Source organism: Rhinoderma darwinii, chromosome 1 (genome assembly GCF_050947455.1).
Source record: "Rhinoderma darwinii isolate aRhiDar2 chromosome 1, aRhiDar2.hap1, whole genome shotgun sequence".
Lineage (NCBI taxonomy): Eukaryota > Metazoa > Chordata > Amphibia > Anura > Rhinodermatidae > Rhinoderma > Rhinoderma darwinii.
Window position 1 is genome coordinate 364,264,524 of NC_134687.1, and position 23,677 is coordinate 364,288,200.

Here is a 23,677-nt window from a genome sequence, read left to right on the forward strand (position 1 = left end):
TATGTAAATTTCACCTCTACTTTGCTCTAAATTCCTGTGAAACACCTAAAGAGTTAATAAACTTTCTATATGCTATATAGGCCCCTCAAAGCAACTTCAGAATTGAACTAGAACCTAAAAAAAATAAAAAATTAGGCAATACTTCGCTTCTTACATTATACTGATGATGAGCAGTGCCCACCCTGAGATGACCCCAGTTTTGACCGTTTGAATAAACGGAGACCCCTATTAGACCGTTTCAGTGCCCGGTTTTTCCAAGCATACACCCCCGAGAAGTGTATTTCTATTGAGGAGTCCTTGGTACATTTTAAAGGGAGGCTACAATTTCGCCAGTACCTGCCGAGTAAGAGAGCAAGGTATGGCGTGAAGATGTATAAGCTGTGCGAGAGTGCATCAGGGTATACTTACAAATTTTAGGATATATGAAGGGAAGATTACCAGTATTCAGCCCCCAGAATACCTCCCCTTACTGGGAGTTAATGCAAAAATTGTGTGGGATTTGGTGCACCCACTGCTGGACCTGGGTTACCAACTCTACCTGGATAATTTTTATACCAGCGTCCCACTCTTCAAGTGCCTCGATTCCAGAAGTACTGCGGCATGCGGCACTGCTAGAAGAAATCTGAGAGGCCTCCCTAAGACTCTGCTTGGGCAAACACTCAGATGGGGTGAGAGCAGGGCAAAATCTAGCAGCAACATATTGTGTGTCGAGTACAAGGACAAGAGAGATGTCCTTGCATTGACAACAATACATGGCCACACCAGTACCTATGTACCTGTACGAGGTACCAGTACAGAGACCCCCAAACCAGACTGCATCCTGGACTACAATAGGTACATGGGGGGGGGGTGGACTTGTCAGATCAAGTCCTGAAGCCCTACAGCGCCATGGGGGGCACCCAGTACTTCTGGAAGCGGGGCCACACGCATCGTACCAAGGCAACACTTTCCAGAAGTTCTTCAAACTGGCAAGAAGGGAAAAAGTCAAAAGAGGTGCAAAGTCTGCTATAAGAGGGGGATAAGGAAGGACACAATATATCAATGTGACACGTGTCCCGAAAAACCTGGGCTCTGTATGAAAGAGTGTTTTAAAATTGATTATACATCCCTTGATTTTTAATCTACCCCAGTTTTACTTACCCTGATGCACTCTGCACAGCTTATCCCCCTCATCTTTCCCTTCTGAGCCCGGCTGTGTGCCCAGTCAGCCACATTGAGGGTATTGCCATACCTGGGAGAACCCACATTACAGTTTATTGGGTGTATGTCTCCGGTCAAAATGCTCTCTACACCTCTAGATGAATGCCTTAAGGGGTGTAGTTTTTAAAATGGGGTCACTTCTCAGGGGGTTTCAACTGTACTGGTACCTCAGGGGCTTCTGCATACATGACTTCGCACCAGAAAATCCCCCGTAGGCCAAATGGTGGTCCTTTCCTTCTGAGCCCTCCCATGGGCCCAAAATGGGCCCAAACGGCAGTTTATAGCCACAAATGGGGTATTGCCGCACTGAGGACAAATTAGGCAACAAAATGGGGTATTTTATTCCTTGTGAAAATAAGAACTTTTGAGCCAAAACTACATCTTATTGGAGGAAAAAAAAAAAACATTTTTTTTTTAAAATTCCCAGCCCAAGTCAAATAAATTCCGTGAAAATACTGTGGGGTCTAAATGGTCACAACACCCATAAATGAATTCCTTGAGGGGTGTAGTTTCCAAAATGGGGTCACTTTTGGGGGATTCCTACTGGTTTGGCACATCAACACCTCTTCAAACCTGGCATGCTGCCTACAATATATTCGAATAAAAAAAAGAGGCCCCAAAATGCACTAGGTGCTTCTTTGCTTCTGGGGCTTGTGTTTTAGTCCACGAGCACACTAGAGCCACATGTGGGACATTTCTACAAACGGCAGAATCTGGACAATACATATTTAGTAGTGTTTCTCTTAAACCTTCTGTGTTACAGGAAAAAATGGAATAAAATTGAAATTCAGCAAGAAAAATGAAATTTGCAAATTTCACCTCCACTTTGCTTTAATTCCTGTGAAATGCATAAAGGATTAAAAAAAACATTCTAAATGCTATTTTGAATACTTTGAGAGGCCTAGTTTTTAAAATGGGGTGTTTTATGGGGGTTTCTAATACATAGGCCCCTCAAAGCCACTTCAGAACTGAACAGGTACCTTAAAAGAATGGCTTTTGAAATTTTCTTAAAAATAATAGGAATTGCTGTTTATGTTCTAAGCCTTGTAACGTCCAAGAAAAATAAAAGAATGTTCAAAAACCAATGCCAATCTAAAGTAGACATATGGGAAATGTGAACTAGTAACTATTTTGGGTGGTATAACTATCTGTTTTACAAGCAGATGCATTAAAATTCTGAAAAATTCAATTTTTCGCTAAATTGTGCAATTTTTCACAAATAAACACTGAATAGATCGACCAAATTTTACCACTAACATAAAGCTCAATGTCTCACGAGAAAACAATCTCAGAATCGCTTGGATAGGTTTAAGCATTTAGAAGTTATTACCACATAAAATTAAATATGTCAGATTTGAAAAATGGGCTCTGAGCCTTAAGCCCTAGGCGCACCACGACGCAACTGTACGTCCATGTGGCCAGTGTCTTAGCGCACGGGGACGTACAGTTACTGCGCAGTTCTCGGTGCACACTGTCGGCGACAGTGTGCACTGGGAACCGGGAGACCAGCTGTCCCTGACAGCTGAGACTCCACTGTATGCCGATCAGCGGCTTATTTCCGCTGGTTTCGGCAATTAACCCCTTAATTGCGGTGATCGATTGCAATCACCGCATTAAGGGGTTTCTAGCACATCGGCAGACCTCACAATAAAATCGTGAGGTTTGCAGATGGCTAGCATGGCGACCAGAGGCCAAGTAATGGCCTCCGTGTCTGCCATGTACGGAAGCCTATCAGGACCAGTCTCCTGAAAGACTTCCTGTCAGAGTGACAGGACGTCACTGCCGCTTGCGATGCACACTGTCGATGACCGTTCCGGGAGGTCAGCTGCCCCTGACAGCTGACACTCCACTGTTGCCGATCAGCGGCTCATTGCAGCTGATTTCAGCAATTAACCTGTTAAATGCGGCGCTCGATTGCGATCTCCGCATGTAGGGGTTTTGTAGAACATCAGCAGCCCCCATGCAATTGTGGGGGCTGCTGATGCTTGTGATGGCACCCGGGGGCCAGACAACGGCCCCCGGGTCTGCCATGTATGCAAGCCTATGAGGACCAGCCTCTGGCTGGTCCTCGTAGACTAAGTGTCAGAATGATCTGACAGTTGGCATACGTTACACTACCTAGGTAGTGTAATGTATTCTAGCAGCAATCAGAGCTGCAGGCAAAAAAAGAAAGTGTAAAAAGTAAAGAAAAAAGTAAAAAAAGTTAATAAAAATATTTTACAAAAGTGTAAAAATAAAAGATTTTTTTTTCCTATAATAAGTCTCTTATTATAGGGAAAAAATGAAAACGTTAAAAAACAGTACACATTTGGTATCACCGCGTTCGTAACGACCCAATCTATAAAACTATAATGTTATTTTTACCGCACGGTGAACGCTGCAAAAAAAACAAACTAAAAACAATGCCAGAATCACTATTTTTTGGTCACCACCCCTCCAAAAATATAGAATAAAAAGTGATCAAAAAGTCGCATGTACCCGAAAATAGTACCAATAAAAACTACAACCCGTTTCGCAAAAAACAAGACCTCCCACAGCTTTATTGGCTGAAAAATAAAAAAGTTACGGCTCTCAGATTATGGTGATACAGAAAATAAATGATTTTATAAAGTGATTTTATTGTGCAAACGCTGCAAAACATAAAAAAACTATATACATACGGTATCGCCGTAATCGCACCGACCCGCAGAATAAAGTAAAATGATCATTTATAGCGCATTATGAACGCCGTAAGAAATAAAGAATTTAAAACGCCAAAATCACAGTTTTTGGTCACCAAAGTTCTAAATAAAATGTAATAAAAAGTGATCAAAAAGTTGTATGTACCAAAAAATTGTACCAATAAAAACTACAGCTCATCCTGCCAAAAATAAGCCCTCACACCGCTCAATTCATGGAAAAATAAAAAAAGTTATGGCGTTTAGAAGGCGTGGAGTGAAAAAACTAAAATGGAAAAGCAAAAAAGGATCAGTCCTGCAAAGGTTAATTAATTTCTATTAAAAAAATAAATTATTACCACGTCGGGTATTGTCATACTCGGGAGAGATTGCGTTACAAATTTAGGGCGACTTTTTCTCCTTTATCCATTGTGAAAATGAAAAAATTCAACGTTTTAGTGGACAAAAATGTTTATATTCATTTTCATGGCCTAATTCTACTAAATTCTGCAAAAAGCCTGTGTGGTATAAATGCTTACTATACCAGTAGAAAAATTCCTTGAGGGGTGTAGTTTCCCAAATGGGGTCACTTTTGGGGTGTTTCCACTGTTTTGTTCCCTCCAGGGCGTTGCAATTGCAACATGGCACTAAAAACCAATCCAGAAAAATCGGCGCTCCAAAATCCAAATGGCGCTCCCTCCCTTCTGAGCCCTGCTGTGTGTCCAAACATCAGTTTATTACCATATATGAGGTATTTCCGTAATCGGGAGAAGATGCTTTACAAATTTGGGGTGCATTTTCTTCTTTTTCCTTGTAAATATTACAAATTTCTATGTTTTTTCAGAAAAAAAAGTAGATTTTCATTTTCACAGACTAACTCCAATAAATATAGCAAAATACCTGTTGGGTCAAAGTGCTAACTATGCCCCTAGATAAATTCCTTGAGGGGTCTAGTTTCCAAAATGGGGTCACTTTTGGGGGGTTTCCACTGTTTTGGTACCACAAGACCTCTTCAAACCCGACATGGTGCCTAAAATATAATCTCAAAATAAGCAGGCCCCAAAATCCTGTAATTGCTCCTTTGCTTCTGAGGCCGGTGTTTCGGTCCATTAGGGCACTAGAGCCACACGTGGGATATTCCTAAAAACTGCAGGACCTGGGCAATAAATATTGAGTTGCGTTTCTCTGGTAAAACCTTCTGTATTACACAATTTTTTTTAATACAAATGAATTTTGGTAAAAAAAAAAAAGACATTTGTAAATTTCCCCTCTACTTTGCTTTATTTCTTGTGAAACGCCTAAAGGGTTAAGAAACTTTCTGAATGCTGTTTTGAATACTTTGAGGGGTGCAGTTTTTAAAATGGTGATTTATTGGGGGATTCTAATATATAAGGCCCACAAAACCACTTCAGAACTAAACTGGTACCTGTAAAAATAGCCTTTTAAAATTTTCTTTAAAATGTGAGAAATTGCTGCTAAAGTTCTAAGCCTTGTAACGTCCTAGAAAAATAAAAGGGATGTTCAAAAAACGAAGCAAATATAAAAGTACACATATGGGAAATGGTAACTAGTGACTATTATCTGTGGTATTACTATCTGTTTTACAAGCAGATACATTTAAATTTAGTAAAATGCACATTTTTGCACATTTATTAAAAATTTTGGTGTTTTTCACAAATAAATATTGAATTTATTGACCAAAATTTTCCACTATCATAAAGTACAATATGTCACGAAAAAACAATCTCAGAATCGCTTGGATAGGTAAAAGCAATCCCAAGTTATCACCACATTAGGTGACATGTCAGATTTGAAAAAATCTGCTGTGCCACAAGGCCAAAACAGGCTGCGTCCTAAAGGGGTTAAGGCCCAAATTAGGCAGCGTCCTTAAGGGGTTAATCAGAGAAAATAACTTTACCCCAGTCCAATCCCTGTACTTCCTGCAGAATATGAGTCTGTCCTTTATTTTTTTTCTTGGAGAAAAGTGGCTTCTTTGGTGCAGTTTTTGACACCAGGCCAGCCTCCAAAAGCCTTCACTTCACTGTGCGTGCAGATATACTGACACTTGCCTGCTGCCATTACTGAGCAAGCTCTGCACTGCTGTTGAACCGATCCTGTAGCTGAATCCTCATTAGGAGGCAGACCTGGCTCTTGCTGGACTTTCTTGGTCGCTATGAAGCCCTCTTAACAGCAATTGAACCTCTCTCCTTGTTTTTGATGATCCAATAAATGGTTGATTTAGGGGAAATCTTACAAGCAGCAATGTCCTTGCCTGTAAAGCCCTTTTAATGCAAAACAATGAAGACTGCACGTATTTCCGTGGAGGTAACCATGGTTAACAGAAGAAGACAATGATTTCAAGCACCATCTCTCTTTTAAAGCAACCAGCCAGCTCTTATAATTCAATCAGCATGACAGAGTGATATCAGCTGCCTTGTCCTTGTTAACACTTTCCCCTGAGCGAACGAGATCACTGAAATGATGTTAGCAGCTAATTTTGTGGCAGGGCTAAAATGCAGTGGAAATGGGGTTTTTGTGGTTAAGTTAAATTTCATGGCAAGGAATGACTTTGCAATTAATTGCAATTCATCTGATCACCCTTCATAACAATCTAGAGTTAATGCAAATTGGCACTATAAAAACTGAAGCAACAAACTTTGTGAAAACCAAAATTTGTGTCAGTCTCAAAACTTTTGGCCAGGACTGAGCACGGTGATAGCAAATACAGAACTTCTATGCAAGGCACATTTTGTTCTAAAATGATTAGTACAAACTATGATTTATGATGCAATGCTCTTCATCATCGTACATAAAATTGCAGTTTATAACTTTAAAATAAAAAACTATATATTTCATAATGAAGGAAAACTAAAAGTGTCAACAAACAAAACCTATTTCAGGAAGGATAAAAATAAGAAGCTCTTTTTAATATTTTATTTTTTTGCCAGATAGTCTGCTGATCACTTAAGGACAGAGACTGACACAGGAAACCTGACTGGTAAGATTTGTGAAAACTTTAGTAACCCAGTACACCACATGGTAATCAGTTACAAAACACAGACATTATGTAACGCTAGCATGTACACATTGTGTATTTTCTCACAGTTCACTTCTCTATAGCTCCTTTTTACAATACATCAACTACAACATAACGTATAAAACTTGCATTTGAATGTTCTAATGATTGTAAGATTGTGTGTGCGAGAGATGTTTGTAAATGTGCGTGATGTGTTTGATACGTGTATGTGTTAATTGTGTGATATGGGAGTGTGTATGATGTGTGTGTCCGATTTTAATCTGGAGATAACGTATAGAACACAGTGTGCAGAACAGACAGACCACAAGACTCTTAGTTTGGTCAACTGCAGTTGCACAATATCTTATTTTTTAAGGACTTGTGTACCTGAAAAAAAAACATTAACAAAATGAGATTGTTGCTTTATAAATTTAACAGATTAACATTCAGCATATCCTGGCAATATGCAAAAAATAATAAAAAAACAAACATATTACCATGCTTTTCATACAGTAGTATAAAATCCATTATTATAAGTTTGTTTATACAAGTTTTGAAAAAAATCTAAATCTGACTGGTTTCTAGTGTTGAGAAATGGTTTCCATAAAACAACTTCTTAGAAAATATGATTTAGCATAGCTATCTGTGGATTATAATTTAGAAAAAGTAATCTAAAATAAAACTACTACACTAAAAACTTTACTTCTTTGCTAGTAAACATAGGAGTGAATAATCAGTCTTTTTAAATAAGTTTTGTAAGGGTATTTTAGCACAAGGCCTTAACAAAATGTGAAAAAATTTAAAGGGTCTGAAGACTTTTCGAATGCATTGCATGTCTCGACAGCACTGCGAAGACTGTCAAATTATTTGTTATGCACTACAACTCTTCAGGAAGTGACATTTGTTTTTCTCCAAAAATAATAATAAAAAAAACAACCCATTTCCACTTAAAATAAGGCTATGTTCACATCAGTGCTGGGAGCTCGATTTACATCTGTATAGTGGGTTCCGTTTATAGTGGAATCCACGACGCAGTGCCGGATCTGTCGCCCAAAGGACACCAGCGGCACTCGACGGCCCCTGTTAACTTACAATGCTGTCTATCCAGGTCCACCAAGGTGTCCGTCGTTTTGACGTGAAAAATAGTTCTGCATGCATTGCATTTTTTTTCTGTTCAATTTGATGGAATCTGTGACAGAGGCTCCGAAAAGACCCTCAAATACAGGTTACCTCGAAGGAGGGCACTAAAGAGGTATCATCACTGTGGAGATAACTATTACTGTGTGGAGGCACAAAGGGAACTGGATGTGTATGGACAGAGATTGGGTGAGTCTAGAGGTGTGGCTTATCGTTAAAAAAATGTGTCGGATGAATTATCCCTCTTTCTAATCGTTGAAAGTTGGGAGGTATGTAAAAATATTACTTACATTTTCTCAGGAGGGTAGAGATGGGGGAAAGAAATACAAATGATTCTTATTATATTTCCAATCCTAAAAGATTATACTGCAGAGAGAGAGTTTATTTAAATGTTTTTACCTCATAATGTTGTCAATGCCAGAGGCATTGCTGGTGATGCTCAATTTATCAATTAGCACCAATTGCATTGCTTTCACAAGTAATGTTATCTTCTTATCTGCCTAAAGACCCTATTACACCGGCCGATAATAGACCAGTGCGGGAAGAGACATCGTTGATCGGCACTCGTTTGCTCCTGTGACACGGAGCTATGGATGGGGACAAGCAGACGATACTCCGATCGCTCGTCCCCATATGTTATCATCATGTTGGCAGTGCTTCTCCCTGTTTACACTGGGAGATGTGCTGCCGACAACGATAATATATTTTACTTTTTTAAAACGATACGACCAGCAGATGATCAAACAATTATCGTCAACGAGCGTTCTATGAACGCTTGTCTGCCCGATAATCACCCAGTGTAAAACCCCCTTAAGGCACTTACAACACTAGATAGATAGATAATGAGATAGATAGATAATGAGATAGATAGATAATGAGATAGATAGATAATGAGATAGATAGATAATGAGATAGATAGATAATGAGATAGATAGATAATGAGATAGATAGATAATGAGATAGATAGATAATGAGATAGATAGATAATGAGATAGATAGATAATGAGATAGATAGATAATGAGATAGATAGATAATGAGATAGATAGATAATGAGATAGATAGATAATGAGATAGATAGATAATGAGATAGATAGATAATGAGATAGATAGATAATGAGATAGATAGATAATGAGATAGATAGATAATGAGATAGATAGATAATGAGATAGATAGATAGATAATGAGATAGATAGATAATGAGATAGATAGATAGATAGATAATGAGATAGATAGAGATAGATAGATAATATGAGAGAGAGAGAGAGAGAGAGAGAGAGAGAGAGAGAGAGAGAGATTAGATAGATAGGATAGATATGAGATAGATAGATAGATATGATATAGATAGATATGAGTTAGATAGATTCGATAGATAGATAGATATACACACAAGGGTTTTTTTTAAAAATTAAAATAACATTAAAAAACAAACAAATGTACACACAAGGGGTATGACAGTTATGACAGTTTTTCACACAGGGTAGGAATTGCATACATTATTCCAATGACACAGGGTATTTATAATGCCAGCTGCGAGTAAAAATAAAAAACTTATATTCTCACAATTAAGGATTTCTACTAGAACAGAAAAATAAAATCGGAGTACCCTTTACTCTAAAAGTTTTAGACAAACTTGCAACCCACCAGAGATTTATTGTCCTGTTTGTGAATAGTCACTATTCGACTTTCGCTTGAATCATCCTTGCTGGCTTGTTTAATGCTCACATCAATGATGTCAGGAAAATCACAGTAGGTCTGCAGGTCCTGTATTAACAACACAATAGGATTTAAAGAAAATCATTACACAAGAATTAAAAAAAAACATATATATATTAAAGCGTACCTCCACTTTCGGTAACAAAACTATTATAGTGCAGGAGTGTGCACAACTATGTTTTTTCTAAATATGAATTGCAATTTTTCTTCTAGCAGCAGCATGGACTGTGTAAAGTCCGTGCTGCTGGCTGCTCATAGATCTTCAGTGGGAGACCCCGTCCTGCTCGTCTACATGGCTCCCGTATGCGGAGTGGCCGTTAGAGTCGGCTCAAAGAGATTGAAAAAAATTAAGTATATATATATATATATATATATATATATATAAAAAAGTATATATAAAAGTATACATATACATATATATATAATGGGCCTAGAAGAAAAGCAAAAAGCCTTTAGCCCACAGTGGCAGAAAAGATGCACTCTGCAGCACCCACTATCATTTAATATAGCAGAGACCTAGGGTGTGGGATGAAAGCACAGGGTGGATAGTGGTGTATTTTTATGGTCTGTAACCCCTTAAGGATGCCACACATTTTGGACCAAAGGACGCAGCGATTTTTGTTTTCGCTTTCTCATTTTCACATTCCGAAATCCCTAACTTATTTTTTTTAATCAAATTAGCCATATAAGAGCTTATTTTTTGCAGGACAAGATGTATTTATTAATGGAACCATTTTAGGTTACATATTTGGGTTTTGTTTTTACGAAATTCACCATGCGATATAAATTACATGATAACTTTATTCTTTTTTTTTATTTTATATTTTGATCTTTTCAGTATTTCATAACTTCAAATACAAAAAGCAAATCCACTGCAGTTATTGTCATTCAATACTAAAACAATTAGTAAGAACGCTCGCAAAAAAAACAAGGGAAGAAAAGTAACAGCTCACCCCCCCCCCCCCCAATGCGGGGTGACGATGGTTGCTATGGCAGCCTAGGGACCTAATAGAAGCTTGTCAGAAAGACTATATACTGCAATAAATTAGTATTGCGGTATATAGAGCAAGCGATCCAACGATCACTGGTTCAAATATCCTAGGGGGACTAATAAAAAAAAAAAAAAAGTAAAAATCAGTTAAAGTTTTTTTTTGTGTACAAAAAAATATTAAAAGTTAAAAAAAAAAAAACCCTTTTCCCATTTTCCCCCTAAAGCATTGGAATAAAAAAAATAAACAAACATAATTGGTATAGCCACGTCTGTAAAGGCCGGAACTATTACAATATATGATTATTTAACCCGCACGGTGTACATCGCAAAAAAACCCCAGTAAAAACGCCAGAATCTTTATTTTTTGGTCACCATCTCCCACAAAAAAATTGAAAAAAAAGTGATCAAAACGTCGCATGTACCCCAAAATGTTACCATTAAAAACTACAGCTTATCCCTCAAAAAATATGCCCTCTTACGGAAAAAATAAAAAAATGTATGGAAACACAAAATTAATTATTATTATTTTTCACATTTCGTTTTTTACTTGTAAAAGTAGTAAAATATAGAAAAAAAAACTATATAAATTTGGTATCGGCGTAATCGCATTGACTTGCAAAATAAAGTTAACATGTCGTTTTAATTGCACGGTGAATTCCATAAAAACGAAGTGCAAAAAACAAAGAGGAATCACTGTTTTTTTCATTTTCTACTCCACAAATAATTTTTCCCCTGTTTGCTAGTACATTATATGGTAAAATAAATGGTGCCATGAAAAACTGCAGCTCGTCTTTCAAAAATCAAGCCGTCATAGGACTAGGTCTACAGAAAAATAAAAAAAAGTTATGGCTTTTGGAAGGTGGAGAGGAAAAAATGAAATAGAAAATCTGGAAAATTGGCTACGCAGGGAAGGGGTTAAAGAGGCTCTGTCACCAGATTATCAAATCCCTATCTCCTATTGCATGTCATCGGCGCTGCAATGTAGATAACAGTAACGTTTTTTTGGTTTTTAAAAAACGATCATTTTTGGCCAAGTTATGAGCAATTTTATATTTATGCAAATGAGCCTTTCTAATGGACAACTGGGCGTGTTTTCTCTTATTTCCAACTGGGCGTGTGTTGTGTTTGTAACATCTGGGCGTGTTTACTTGTTTTACTAGCTGGGCGTTGTGAATAGAAGTGTATGTCAGCATCATATGTCAGCATAATACACTTCTATTCACAACGCCCAGTTAGTAAAACAAGTAAACACGCCCAGATGTTACAAACACAATACACGCCCAGTTGGAAATAAGAGAAAACACGCCCAGTTGTCCATTAGAAAGGCTCATTTGCATAAATATAAAATTGCTCATAACTTAGCCAAAAATGAGTTTTTAAAAAAACAAAACCGTTAATGTTATCTACATTGCAGCGCCGATCACATGCAATAGGAGATAGGGATTTGATAATCTGGTGACAGAGCCTCTTTAAGTAGGGCTAACTCTGGCGAGGGGGATATACTGTATTTTTTTTTTTACAAAAGTCTGGTAATCAATGCAAATAAATGTAACCAGAATGGTGTAACCTTACTTTATTATATAATAACTTTATTCTGTTGGTTGCCATGAAAATGGCAATAAAAACATCTTTTTAGAAAATGGTGTCACTGCATTCAAAGCCCCCTAACATCTTTATGTCAACGGAGCTCTACGAGTTGTAATTTTCATTGGTACCATTTTGAGAAACATACTATTTTTTTATTTTTCAGTTTTTTTGGGGTGATTAAAAAACAGCAATTTTGCCATGGATTTTATTTTTTTTAAGAGCATTCACCGTTTAACATGAATAGTGTTAATTTTATTGTAGGGGTAGTTACGAATGCGGTGATACCAAAGACTTTTTTGTCCAGGGCCTAATAGACTTCCGTGTATGGCAGGCCTGGGAGTCATTATTAGGACCCCAGATGCCATAGCAACCGATTGACACCCCATGATCGCATTTGTAGGACGCCGATAGAGGTAACAAAAGTGAACTTCCTTTGTCTAACCACTTTGATTACGCGGTCAGCATTGATTTACCATCAATCACCATCTAAGTCACCATCTAAGGGGTTAAACATCCAGGATCTGAGCCGCAAAGTATTATTACGGCAAATGGCGGGAAGGGGTTAAGTGGCTCTATTATTGTGGAGGTTTTTTTGCAGCCCATTTATAGAGGGTGCTCCCAAGGGATACCCTCATTATTGGGCTGTGGTATCCAAGCTAAAAAAATAACCTGTTACACCTGATAAGTATTCCAACAATACAGTATTGCGAATTGAATCATGTAAGTGGATTATTAACTACTAGCAATTATGGTTAGGTGTGATCAAAATGAATCCGCTCACATGATAAATTATAACATGCGAAACCAGCATTAAGCTGCTCATATACACGGAATAGCTGTCGGTCAAATGAGCTATTTCAACAGACATCACCTTACACATGCATGACTGGCCGAGCGTGCATGTTTATTTCAATAGGGAAAGGGAACTCACCTTTGGGAAGAAAGGATCGGGCATGCTGAAATCCAACATGCCGATCGTTCTTTCCTCTGCCATCAGGGGGCCGGTTGGAAGGCCCACATACTAATTACATAGTTGGTCCAACCAACCAAAATCAGCTGGTTAAGCAGACTTTTGTCTAAAGCTAGCCGTACATATTGGATAAGAGACTCTTATTCTTTACTTGCTTACGATTGAAAAAGTCTGACCTGTTCCTAAACACAATTTGCTTGAACTGGATATGCCATTACCAATGCAATGCTATGAACTACCTTCTGGCTTTATTAGCCTTGTTTTCATCCTAGACACATACACCTGAAACCATGAGGTTTAGTCTTTACCTGCTCATCAAATGTATCTTTTTCTTTAGATCTGCCTCTTGAATAGCGAATTCCTTCATTTGCAGTAACCACAACAGTTGCAAAAATCTCTCCTCCTAAATGATCGCGGCAAGCTTCCTTAACTTCAAATTGCTCGGAGTAAAATGCTGACTGCAGGGTTTCCAGGTTTATGAGATATTTGAGTTTTAAGTCTCTGGCAGTAGCTTTGCATTGGCTAAACTGCTGAATGAAACTTCGGAATCTGTATCGAATTCTCTTGCGAGTCAGAATATGATAATCTTGTATTTTGGCACGAATGCACTTCGGTAAAAATGTTTTATAGCTGCACAAGAATAAGAGACAGCATTAATAAACTTTACTGTACAGAATCTGACACAACCTGTGCATGCATGACTTCAAAGTCTCTTGATAAAGGCCAGTTCCACCCAAAAGAAAATTTGACCAAATGGTTCCCTCTAAACTTTTACATCCCTGCTAGCGTTTCATAACTGAAGCGTATCTTACAAGCATTCAGCCGATTTTCACAATCAATATAATGGATAGCTAACAAGACATAATGCAACAACCCACTACTTGTTGGGTTTCCTTTTCTCCGATTGAAGCTAAACTTTTGCCACATAAAATGGAAGTGAAGGAAAAACAGACACACAATTAAATCACATAGTAAAAAGTATGTGCACTATTGAACATGGTCTGACAAGTAAAGGTTATGGGAGGTAAAAGTAAACAGGAGAAATTTGTCCACAATGGGGGAGATTTACGAAGCTAAATGAATTGTGGCTCTATTTGCTCTGACAAACCAGAGTACATGTCTTGTGTCAGATTTATTATTCGTTTTAGACAGTGTTTGCACCTCACTAGACCGTTTTGAAAAGTCCCTAGAAAAGGGTCATAGTTTAGTAAAATGGGTGTGGATTAAAATGTGCACCAAAATTTTGCTGTTTAAAATAATATGCACCACTATAATAAATTTGACGCATCTTTTGCCTGTCTGGTCTATTTTCAAGCTGTCTAAGACCATAATAATAAATCTGCCCCATAGTTTGTTTCAGGATCATGCAAACAATTCTACAGACTGTCAGTCTTGTAATTTCCTGCTAATCTTTTTTTTTTTTTTTTTCATCCAACGTTTCGTGTTGCTTTAAACAAGATGATTATTATAGACAAAAAAACAAAAAACTTTAAAAAGGGTGAAACTCTAGATGAAACTTTTGGTGTTTTTATTGCGGTCACTATTCAGGGTTTCTATGTTCTTAATTGATATTTCGCTAATTAGGTATCAGAACATAGAATGTGTCTTCTTGTATAGTAAATACCTGTGAGCATTGTATATTGAAATGGGGCTCTCTTCTTTTTCACTTGCCATACGCATCATGTCAAGAACAGCCATTCCAAGGCACTCCTCTTGTGTTTCATGTGTTATTGGTACGGTTATCCTGCCATTCAGAAAATCATCTCGCCACTTTGAAAAAAAAATAAATCACATTTTAAATTTACAATAAACACAAATAAAAACGTTAAATTGACTTGGCAAACATTTTCACTAAGTTGCCAGAAATTTGTTTAACCAGTCAGTCATTTTGTGTCTACTGCGTAAAATAGGCAATCAGGGGGAAATTTGGTAAGGATCGTGTGGCAGATTTGCCATTTACAAGTTTGGAATGACATCTCCCTAAAGGATCTGTTATAGCAGAAATACGTTGTTGCCAGCAAAAGATGTGCCAAACAAGATTAGAGATTATGACAAATGAGTGTAATCGTACTGCTCTATTAACATTCTTTGTTCTTCAGAAAGGTAGCCACCTAGCACCAGCTGATGGGGTGTTGGCGGCAGCCTCCCTTTGCCTTCGGAGAAACAAGATCATGAGACCACCAGAGGCACCCGCGATCAATTTTTCCGGCAGCAATGGATGAAGACGTCTGCACACTAGCAGAGTCTGATTCCACAGAGCAGTAAAGGGCTCTGAAAATGCTCCTAGAGTCCCCTTCGTCTTCTAATTTATCCTCCTAAGATCAACTTCTATTAAACATTAGTGAAGGATGACGACTTATGTTCTCAGAAGTTTTATTGGGATTCCTAATTTTCAAGCTCTTATTGCTCCCGATACCCGGCCCTGCTACGCTGCTTCTGTAACTGCCATTCACTACTATTGTAGTTACGGAAACAGTGTAGCTTAGCACATTACGCTGTTCTCGTAACTCTTTCTTGTATCACAGTGTATTATACCAGCAATCTCACGATTGCTGGTTAAAGTCCCCTAGGGGAACTAATCGAATGTGTAAAAAAGAGATACATTTTCAGGAGCATAAAAAAATATTAAAAGTTAAAAAAAACAAAAACCTTTTCCGATTTTTCCCCAAGCACAAAGTAAACCCCCCCCCCCCCAAAAAAAGAAAAATTGGTATTGCTGCGTCTGTAAAAGTCCAAACTATTACAATATAGCATTATCTGCCTCACACGGTGAACGGCGTAAAAAAATGTAATTGAAAACCCCAAAATTTTTGTTTTTTGGTCACCTTCGTGTTAATTTTTTTTTTTATAAAAAGTGATCAAAAAATCGTATATATTAAAAGATGGTGCCAATAAAAACTACAGCTCATCCCGCAAAAAATAAGCCCTCACACCGCTCAAATCGATGAAAAAATATAAAAGTTATGGCTCAGAATGTGGTGAAACAGTACAATTTTTTTTTTTAACAAATAGTTTTTTCTTTGGAAAAGTAGTAAAATATGAAATATTTTCGGTTGTCTAAAACCTGGGTGCGTGTTAAAGTAAAGTACCTCTTATAGTCCAAAAAATACGGTGCATAAGGCAAGTATGACTCCACGTCAATTTATAGAAGTTCATTTTCCATTCAAGGTGAACAAAATCACAAAAAGTTAAGAAAGTAGTACTTATCAGATCAATGGCCCAAAGCAGAGCTGAAACTTGTAATACCCAGTGACATTTCGTAAATATTCCTCTCTCAGGCTCATTTAAGTTGCATCAAACGGAGGCTCCATGGATTTTGCCGTGGATAGCAGGTATGCCGACGAAGGCTATTCTTTGCCGCAAAAAGCTATGTTTAGATTCAATAGGTCTGGCAGTAATCATGCCTGGGTTTAGCTAGTGAAATTTAACCCAGTTGAATTTGGTTAACTGGTTGATTTATTAGCTAAGGGGGCAATTACTTTTTCACCTTGGGCCAGGTAGGGCTGAATATCAATTATTCTTCAATAAATGAAATCATAATTTAAGCATTTTTTGTTTACTTGGGTTATTTTTGACCAATATTAAAAGTAGGTTGATGATCTAAAACAGTGATCCCAACCCCTGAGCCATGGATCATTTGGTAACGGGCCGCAGTATCTGGTATCCGCAGGGAATTCCAGGCGAAAAAACGCACCAAGTTGTGGTGCAGTTTTTCACCTGGAATGTCCGCTGCGGAAAACTGCTGAGCATTCAGCAGGCCGGTTTCCTGAGATGACGTTTTATCCCAGGAAACTTCATCCCAGGAGGCCGGCCTGGAGGAAGAAACAAACTTCTGAGTAAGTATAAGTTTTTTATTTTCTAAGTTTTGTTTTTTGCAGCGGAATCGCTGCAATTCCGCTGCAATAAACGCAACTGCCATTTGTTGTGGGTTTTACCTCTCTATTGAAGTTAATGGGGAAAACCTGCAACAAATAATCAGCGTTTACGCAAATACAATTGACATGCTTTTATTCATTGTCAATGGTAGATAAATATTAGTAGTTTTCCCTTGGATGATGTATTACATACTTTTCACCAGTGAAAAGTATACAATTGACATGCTGCGGAATAAAACACTGCACCAAATGTCAATTTCTGAGCATTTTATCCGCTCACTATTTACACAGCGCGTGGATGAGATTTGTTCTATCTCATCCACTTTGCGAATACTGTATTATGCTGTGGATTTTCCCCAACAAATTCCTTTGCGTAAAATCCGCAGTATTAACGCAATGTGTGAACTGACCCTAAACCCCCTGCCCCCGCCGGTCTGTGGAAAAATTGTCCTGCATGAAACTGGTCCTAGGTTAAAAATAGGTTGGGGACAGCTGATCTAAAACATTCAAGTGTGACAAATATGCAAAACTAGAATAAATAAGGGGGCAAAAACTTCTGCACAGCACTGTATGAACACAGTACAGTTATAATTTTTAAACTTACCTGCCTAATATTGAGTAGGTCCCCCTTGTGCCAACAAAAAAGCTCTGACCCGTTGGCTGCTTAAAGAGGCCACTGCCAGTAGGGAATACATTTACCATGCAGGGGTCTTTATGGTCTGAAGCAATGCTTAGATAGGTGGTACTTGTCAAAAGTACCATTCACATGAATGCCAGGACCCAAGGTTTCCTAGCAGAACGTTGCAAAAAGCATTACGCTGCCTCCGTGGCTTGACTCGTTCCCATAGTGCATCCTGGTGCCACCTCTTTCCGAGATAAGCGAGGTCATCCATAGGATGTAAAAGTAAATGTGATTTCTCAAACCAGGCCACCTTTCCAATTGCCCCATGGTCCAGTTCTGGCGCCCATTGTCGACGCTTTCTGTGGTGGACAAGGGTCAGCGTGGGCACTCTGATGGTCTGTGGCTACACAGCCCTAAACACAACAAGCGGCAATGCAGTGTGTGTTCTGACACCATTCTATCATAGCCAGCATTAACTTTTTCAGCAATTTGTGGACATTAGATCTTCTGTTGGATTGAACCAGATGGGATTGTCTTCACTCACCACACGCATCAATGAGCCTTGGGCACCAATGACCCTTTCGTAGGTTTAGACGTTATCCTTCCTCTAAGCCCAGAAAAAGAAACAAGTCACGACCAAATAATTGAAAAAGTGTATAAACAGTCTTTATTGAAGTTAATTTAGACACAGAGACCACATAAAAACAATTAAATATGTTAAAATACCAGGAACCCTCGAACAGGGATGGAATCAGAACAAAAAAGCAGAGCGACCCCCAGATAGTAAAATATGGTCACAATCAACTCCCAAGTGTAGCTAAAGTGCACATATATAAACTATTTAAGCAAGTGCTAGGCATAATACATTTGCACAGATGGACACGTATGCATAGTGTGAATAGTCAGCAATCTAAAATGCAGTCCTAAGTACATATAGCACACTGAGCAATGTACCTACACCTACATGATATGAGATGAGTGGGAGATCCGGACCAGGACGGGGGACCTCTGCTTGACCCAACGCGCGTTTCGCTCCTGACGAAGCACGAGCGAAACGCGCGTTGGGTCAAGCAGAGGTCCCCCGTCCTGGTCCGGATCTCCCACTCATCTCATATCATGTAGGTACATTGCTCAGTGTGCTATATGTACTTAGGACTGCATTTTAGATTGCTGACTATTCACACTATGCATACGTGTCCATCTGTGCAAATGTATTATGCCTAGCACTTGCTTAAATAGTTTATATATGTGCACTTTAGCTACACTTGGGAGTTGATTGTGACCATATTTTACTATCTGGGGGTCGCTCTGCTTTTTTGTTCTGATTCCATCCCTGTTCGAGGGTTCCTGGTATTTTAACATATTTAATTGTTTGTATGTTGTCTCTGTGTCTAAATTAACTTCAATAAAGACTGTTTATATACTTTTTCAATTATTTGGTCGTGACTGGTTTCTTTTTCTGGGCTTGTTATCTAGTCACTAGGACCACTAGTATATTTTGGGGTATTATTCGGTTTGCTAAAGTGTTATCCTTCCTCTGACAACTTCTGGTAAGTACTAACCACAGTTTTTTCTAATCGGACACAAAGCAGATTACAGAGATGTTCTCTACTAGAAGAGTTACCGCAGGGGACTTCGTGTGCTGTCATACAACCTCCTGCACATGGCTCAGTCACGTGTATGAGGCATATAGTGTGTTTCTTTTTTTCCTCTATTCAAACAGATTCAAAGCAGGAATATCTACACAGATTCTACATAATAGGTAAAACACGAAGTTGCTGTTGCTTCATGTTTTTTACGATTAAACTTCGTCTTAATTGAGGTCAAACTGAGTAGTACGAGATGAGAAACTAATTGTGTGTGTGTAATGGCACAAGTCATACAGGAGCAAAAATGCAAATCAGGAAACAAATATTCAGAAGATGTACAGCGGTCATCACTTACAGCACCTGCCTACTGCCATTTGCCTCCCCTTCCTATGCAACTTGCACATTACGTAAGACTTAAAACAGAAATTGACACTACATTGAGCATAATGTCTTGTTTGCATGTTTTTGTTTTTCCCATTTCTCCAGACATTGTGGAGAAATCTGCTTCAGAATAATTTTTACATTTCTCTGGCTCATAAACCTGCCAGTAAACAGTCTGTAAATAGAAATTAGCAGCAACCTCGACTATGCTAGTTGTATTCGAATGGTGTCCAGGCAAGTATAAGAAAATGTGGCAACGCTTTCATATCTCTCCCTTTTAAAGTTTCTGTAAAGAAGTTTTATTACAATAAGTAAATGCTCATTCTTGGTATTTCTCTACTAATTTGGTTCTCAAGAGAAGATCTCAGAGACCATTGCTACATGCAACGTGCCATTTGTATGTATACAGTGGATCCATCAACTAGGTATTCTTAATGTAGACATTTTCCAATATGTGCTTTAGAGTGAAAAGTCCAGTCCAAGTAGTGGCAGGTTAAAAAAAAGAAGCATATCGAATTACTATACACTTAAAGGGGTATTCCCAACGTAGACATTTACGGCATATCCACAGGATATGCCATAAAGGTCTGATATATGCGGTTCATACCTCTAGAATCCACACCTACATCAAGAACGGGGTTCACCCAACCCCCGGTTACAACTAGATTAGCGGCCACAGACTTCAGTAGGGGATTTTTAGATAGAGAGCCGCTTGGCTCTCTCCATGCTGTTCAATATGAGTTACAGAAACAGACGAGCAAGCGATACATGGCTGTTTCCATAACTCCCATACAACAGAATGGAGAGAGCCACGTGGCCCTCTTTCAACTAAGCCCCGACGGGAATCTGCGGCCAGCGGCCCCCCAAATGGGCGAAACTGGGATCAAATGGTCCCCGCTCTCAGTATAGACGCAGGTCCCAGTGCTGGGACCCGTATCTATAAGACATTTATGGCATATCCATGTCTAAGTTGGGAATACTCCTTTAATGTTTTGCCTACCCACTAAAGTCTCTGTTCCTTTCCTTGATCTATGTATAGTCACTGGTTACAGTGATGAATAGTAAGTAGCAATATTTAGCAACTTTCAAGCATGATGATGTGGTCAGTCTCTTTGTTTTAGTGAAGGCACTCTATGCTCTAATGAGCGATCCCTTTAAATAGACCTTGTCCTTTGGGCGGATTTCAGGCCATCTAGGTCAGGGGCTGTTTATATATGGGGTTTTTTCACACAGAAAATAAGTGACTCAGTTTAGGCCATGCACTGTACTTCTACAGGGTGTTATTTTCACACGATGATTTATATGTTTTATTAACATATTCCAATCACATTGTTAGGCCCCTTTTACACGACATTAGCAGCGTCTGCTTGCCTTTTGCGCCAGGATTGTCAAACATATCCAAAGGCTCCCATTCACCTGATGGAGGCCAAAAGAGAGTGACCTTTTGGTCTCTGTCAGGACGGGATATGTCGGTATACATTTTTTTTCTCCTGCGAAATTCCATAAAGACACATCCAGTAAAGAGCAGAACACAGCATATTTTCACAGAAGAACAACGGAGTACAGGAGGGAAGCTTATGTCAGTCAGTATGGTAAAAAAAAAACAGAGGTTTCCTGTGGACTATGTTAATAACAGTTACTATCAATTACAACTGACAGCTATTCCTAATGACTGCTCCATATAAATGCGCGCTCGGCCGAGCGTGCATGTGTTTTCAAAAGGCAGAAAGTCACTGCCAGACACCTCTTGCAGGGCTTATCTACCAATGAACAAAAGGATAGGTCATATTGATATTTAACATGCTCAAACCTTCTCTCCCCTGACATCTGCCGTCGGGAAAGAGTCGGGACGCCGCTATACACATTAGATGGGACACATCTAATGTTTGGCCAGCTTAAAGTGTAGATAAACATTTGACAAACTTCTTACACGTCATAGTGACATATCAGAAGTTTGTATTGGTGGGGGTCCGAGCACGGAGACCCCCACCAATCGTTAGAATGAAGCAGTTGAAGCCCTCGTGTGAGCGCAGCCGCTTCGTGCCTGTTCGGATTTTTCCGGAAATAAATGTATCTGTGTACGGACTTAATAGAAAGTCTATGAGCCCGTACTACGATACATCGGTTTTCCGGAACTAGCCGAACAGACATGAAGCTGCTTAGCGCTCACACGAATGCTTCAGCTGCCTCGTTCTAGCGATTGGTGGGGGTCTCCGTGCTCGGACCCCCACCAATACAAACTTCTGACATGTCACTATGACATATCAGAAGTTTGGCAAACGTTTAGCTACACCTTATCTACCCGATCTATTGTGCTAGCCCTTTCTGGACTAGGCAAGTAGAAGAATTAATTTGAAATTCGCAGCAAGCTAATATTTTAGGACAGATTTTTTCTGCAACATGTGAATGGGGTTTTGAAAACTCCATCCACATGCATTGCACTTTAAATTACTTAAGTGTGCGTTGCAATTTTCTTATGATTACTGAAAACTAAATAAGGTTTCAAAAATGTATCCAAATCACATATTTACTGTTTTGAATTACAACACTAAGAAGATGCATTAATTTTTCCAATGTGACTTTGCCAGTACAAATGGGCAAACATCCCAGAAGAAAACCAGAAAATACTACTTTATGTAGAGAGCTAAATTTATTCCTCTTGACATTAAAGGTGTATTCAAGTTGTAAAACGTTATCACCTTTCGGGCTTATTCAGACGAACGGAATATACGTCCGTGCAACGTGCGTGATTTTCACGCGCATCGCACGGACCTATATTAGGCTATGGGGCCGTGCAGACAGTTGTGTGATTTTTACGCAGCGTGAGTCCGCTGCGAAAAACTCACGACATGTCCGTTCTTTGTGCGTATTTCGCGCATCACGCACTGAAGTCAACGGGTGCGTGAAAATCATGCGCACCACACGGAAGCACTTTCGTGGGACGAGCGTGATTCGCGCAACAGCTGTCAAACTATGAATGTAAACAGAAAAGCACCACGTGCTTTTTTGTTTACAAACATCCAAACGGAGTGTCATAATGATGGCGGCTGCGCGAAAATCACTCAGCCACGCATCATACAGGGCTGACACACGGAGCTGTTAAGTGCGTTTTTTGCGTCCGGCCTTTGACTGAATAGGTGATTACTGTTAAATTGTTGGGGGTCCAACTGCTGGGACTCCCACGATCCCCAGAAGTGGTGTCCCATGTCCCCCATTCCCCCCAGCAACAATACTGCTTGCCAGGAGCAGTTGAATGGAGTGGGTCCCAGCAGTCAGACCCCCACTGATCTGACCGTAATCACCTATCCAATAACTTGTTACAACCGGAATACCACTTTAGTAGTGCAGGTTCAGAGACTAGTGTAGTAATGTAACATCCTCTATGAGTATGCCCTGTAATTTAGAAAGCTCCAAATAAAGTAAAATAAGAGTTGCTGTCGAATGGTCTGAGCTTTCCACACATGGGGTCGACTTGCCCGAGTCATGTGCAGCTTGGGATGAGCAGCTAAATTACATGGTATCAATGTTAAAATAGCAAACAGCATTGGGGGGAGATTTATCAATATTGGTGCAAAGGAAGTAAAGCAGTTCGTCATTGCAACCAATCCGATTGCTTCTTTCATTTACCAAACAAAAACTATGAAAACCGGAAAAGTGGAGCACAGCAGTTAACCATTGCAAAGAATCAGATTCCTTGTTTATAAGGACCTCTTCCTTTCTACTAGTTTTAAGAAATTTTCCCCACAAAATGTTAAGAGCAATTTGATAAAAACAGTGTCAAAATAGAATACTTTCTTACAAAAGAATAACTCCAATTTAAAGCAAGAACCCACAACACGTCAGTTCTTCATGCTCTGGTTTTCAAAATCAACATTTAGATTTCTATCCAGTCAACCTATTGTAACAAATTGGAACACAAGTTTATTTTAATTGACTT

General features: G+C 38.9%; 1 protein-coding gene across 2 annotated transcripts in view; it reads right to left on the reverse strand.

Annotated features, from left to right (window-relative positions):
- JAK2 (Janus kinase 2) overlaps positions 1 to 23,677 on the reverse strand; it is a 284,382-nt gene that overhangs the window by 81,155 nt on the left and 179,550 nt on the right. For both annotated transcript variants that reach the window (XM_075827431.1, XM_075827440.1), the window contains 3 exons: positions 14,898 to 15,043; positions 13,582 to 13,903; positions 9,654 to 9,773 (listed from right to left, as the gene is read on the reverse strand). In XM_075827431.1, the coding sequence (XP_075683546.1) occupies positions 9,654 to 9,773; positions 13,582 to 13,903; positions 14,898 to 15,043 (588 nt within the window). The remainder of the gene's footprint in view (positions 1 to 9,653; positions 9,774 to 13,581; positions 13,904 to 14,897; positions 15,044 to 23,677) is intronic.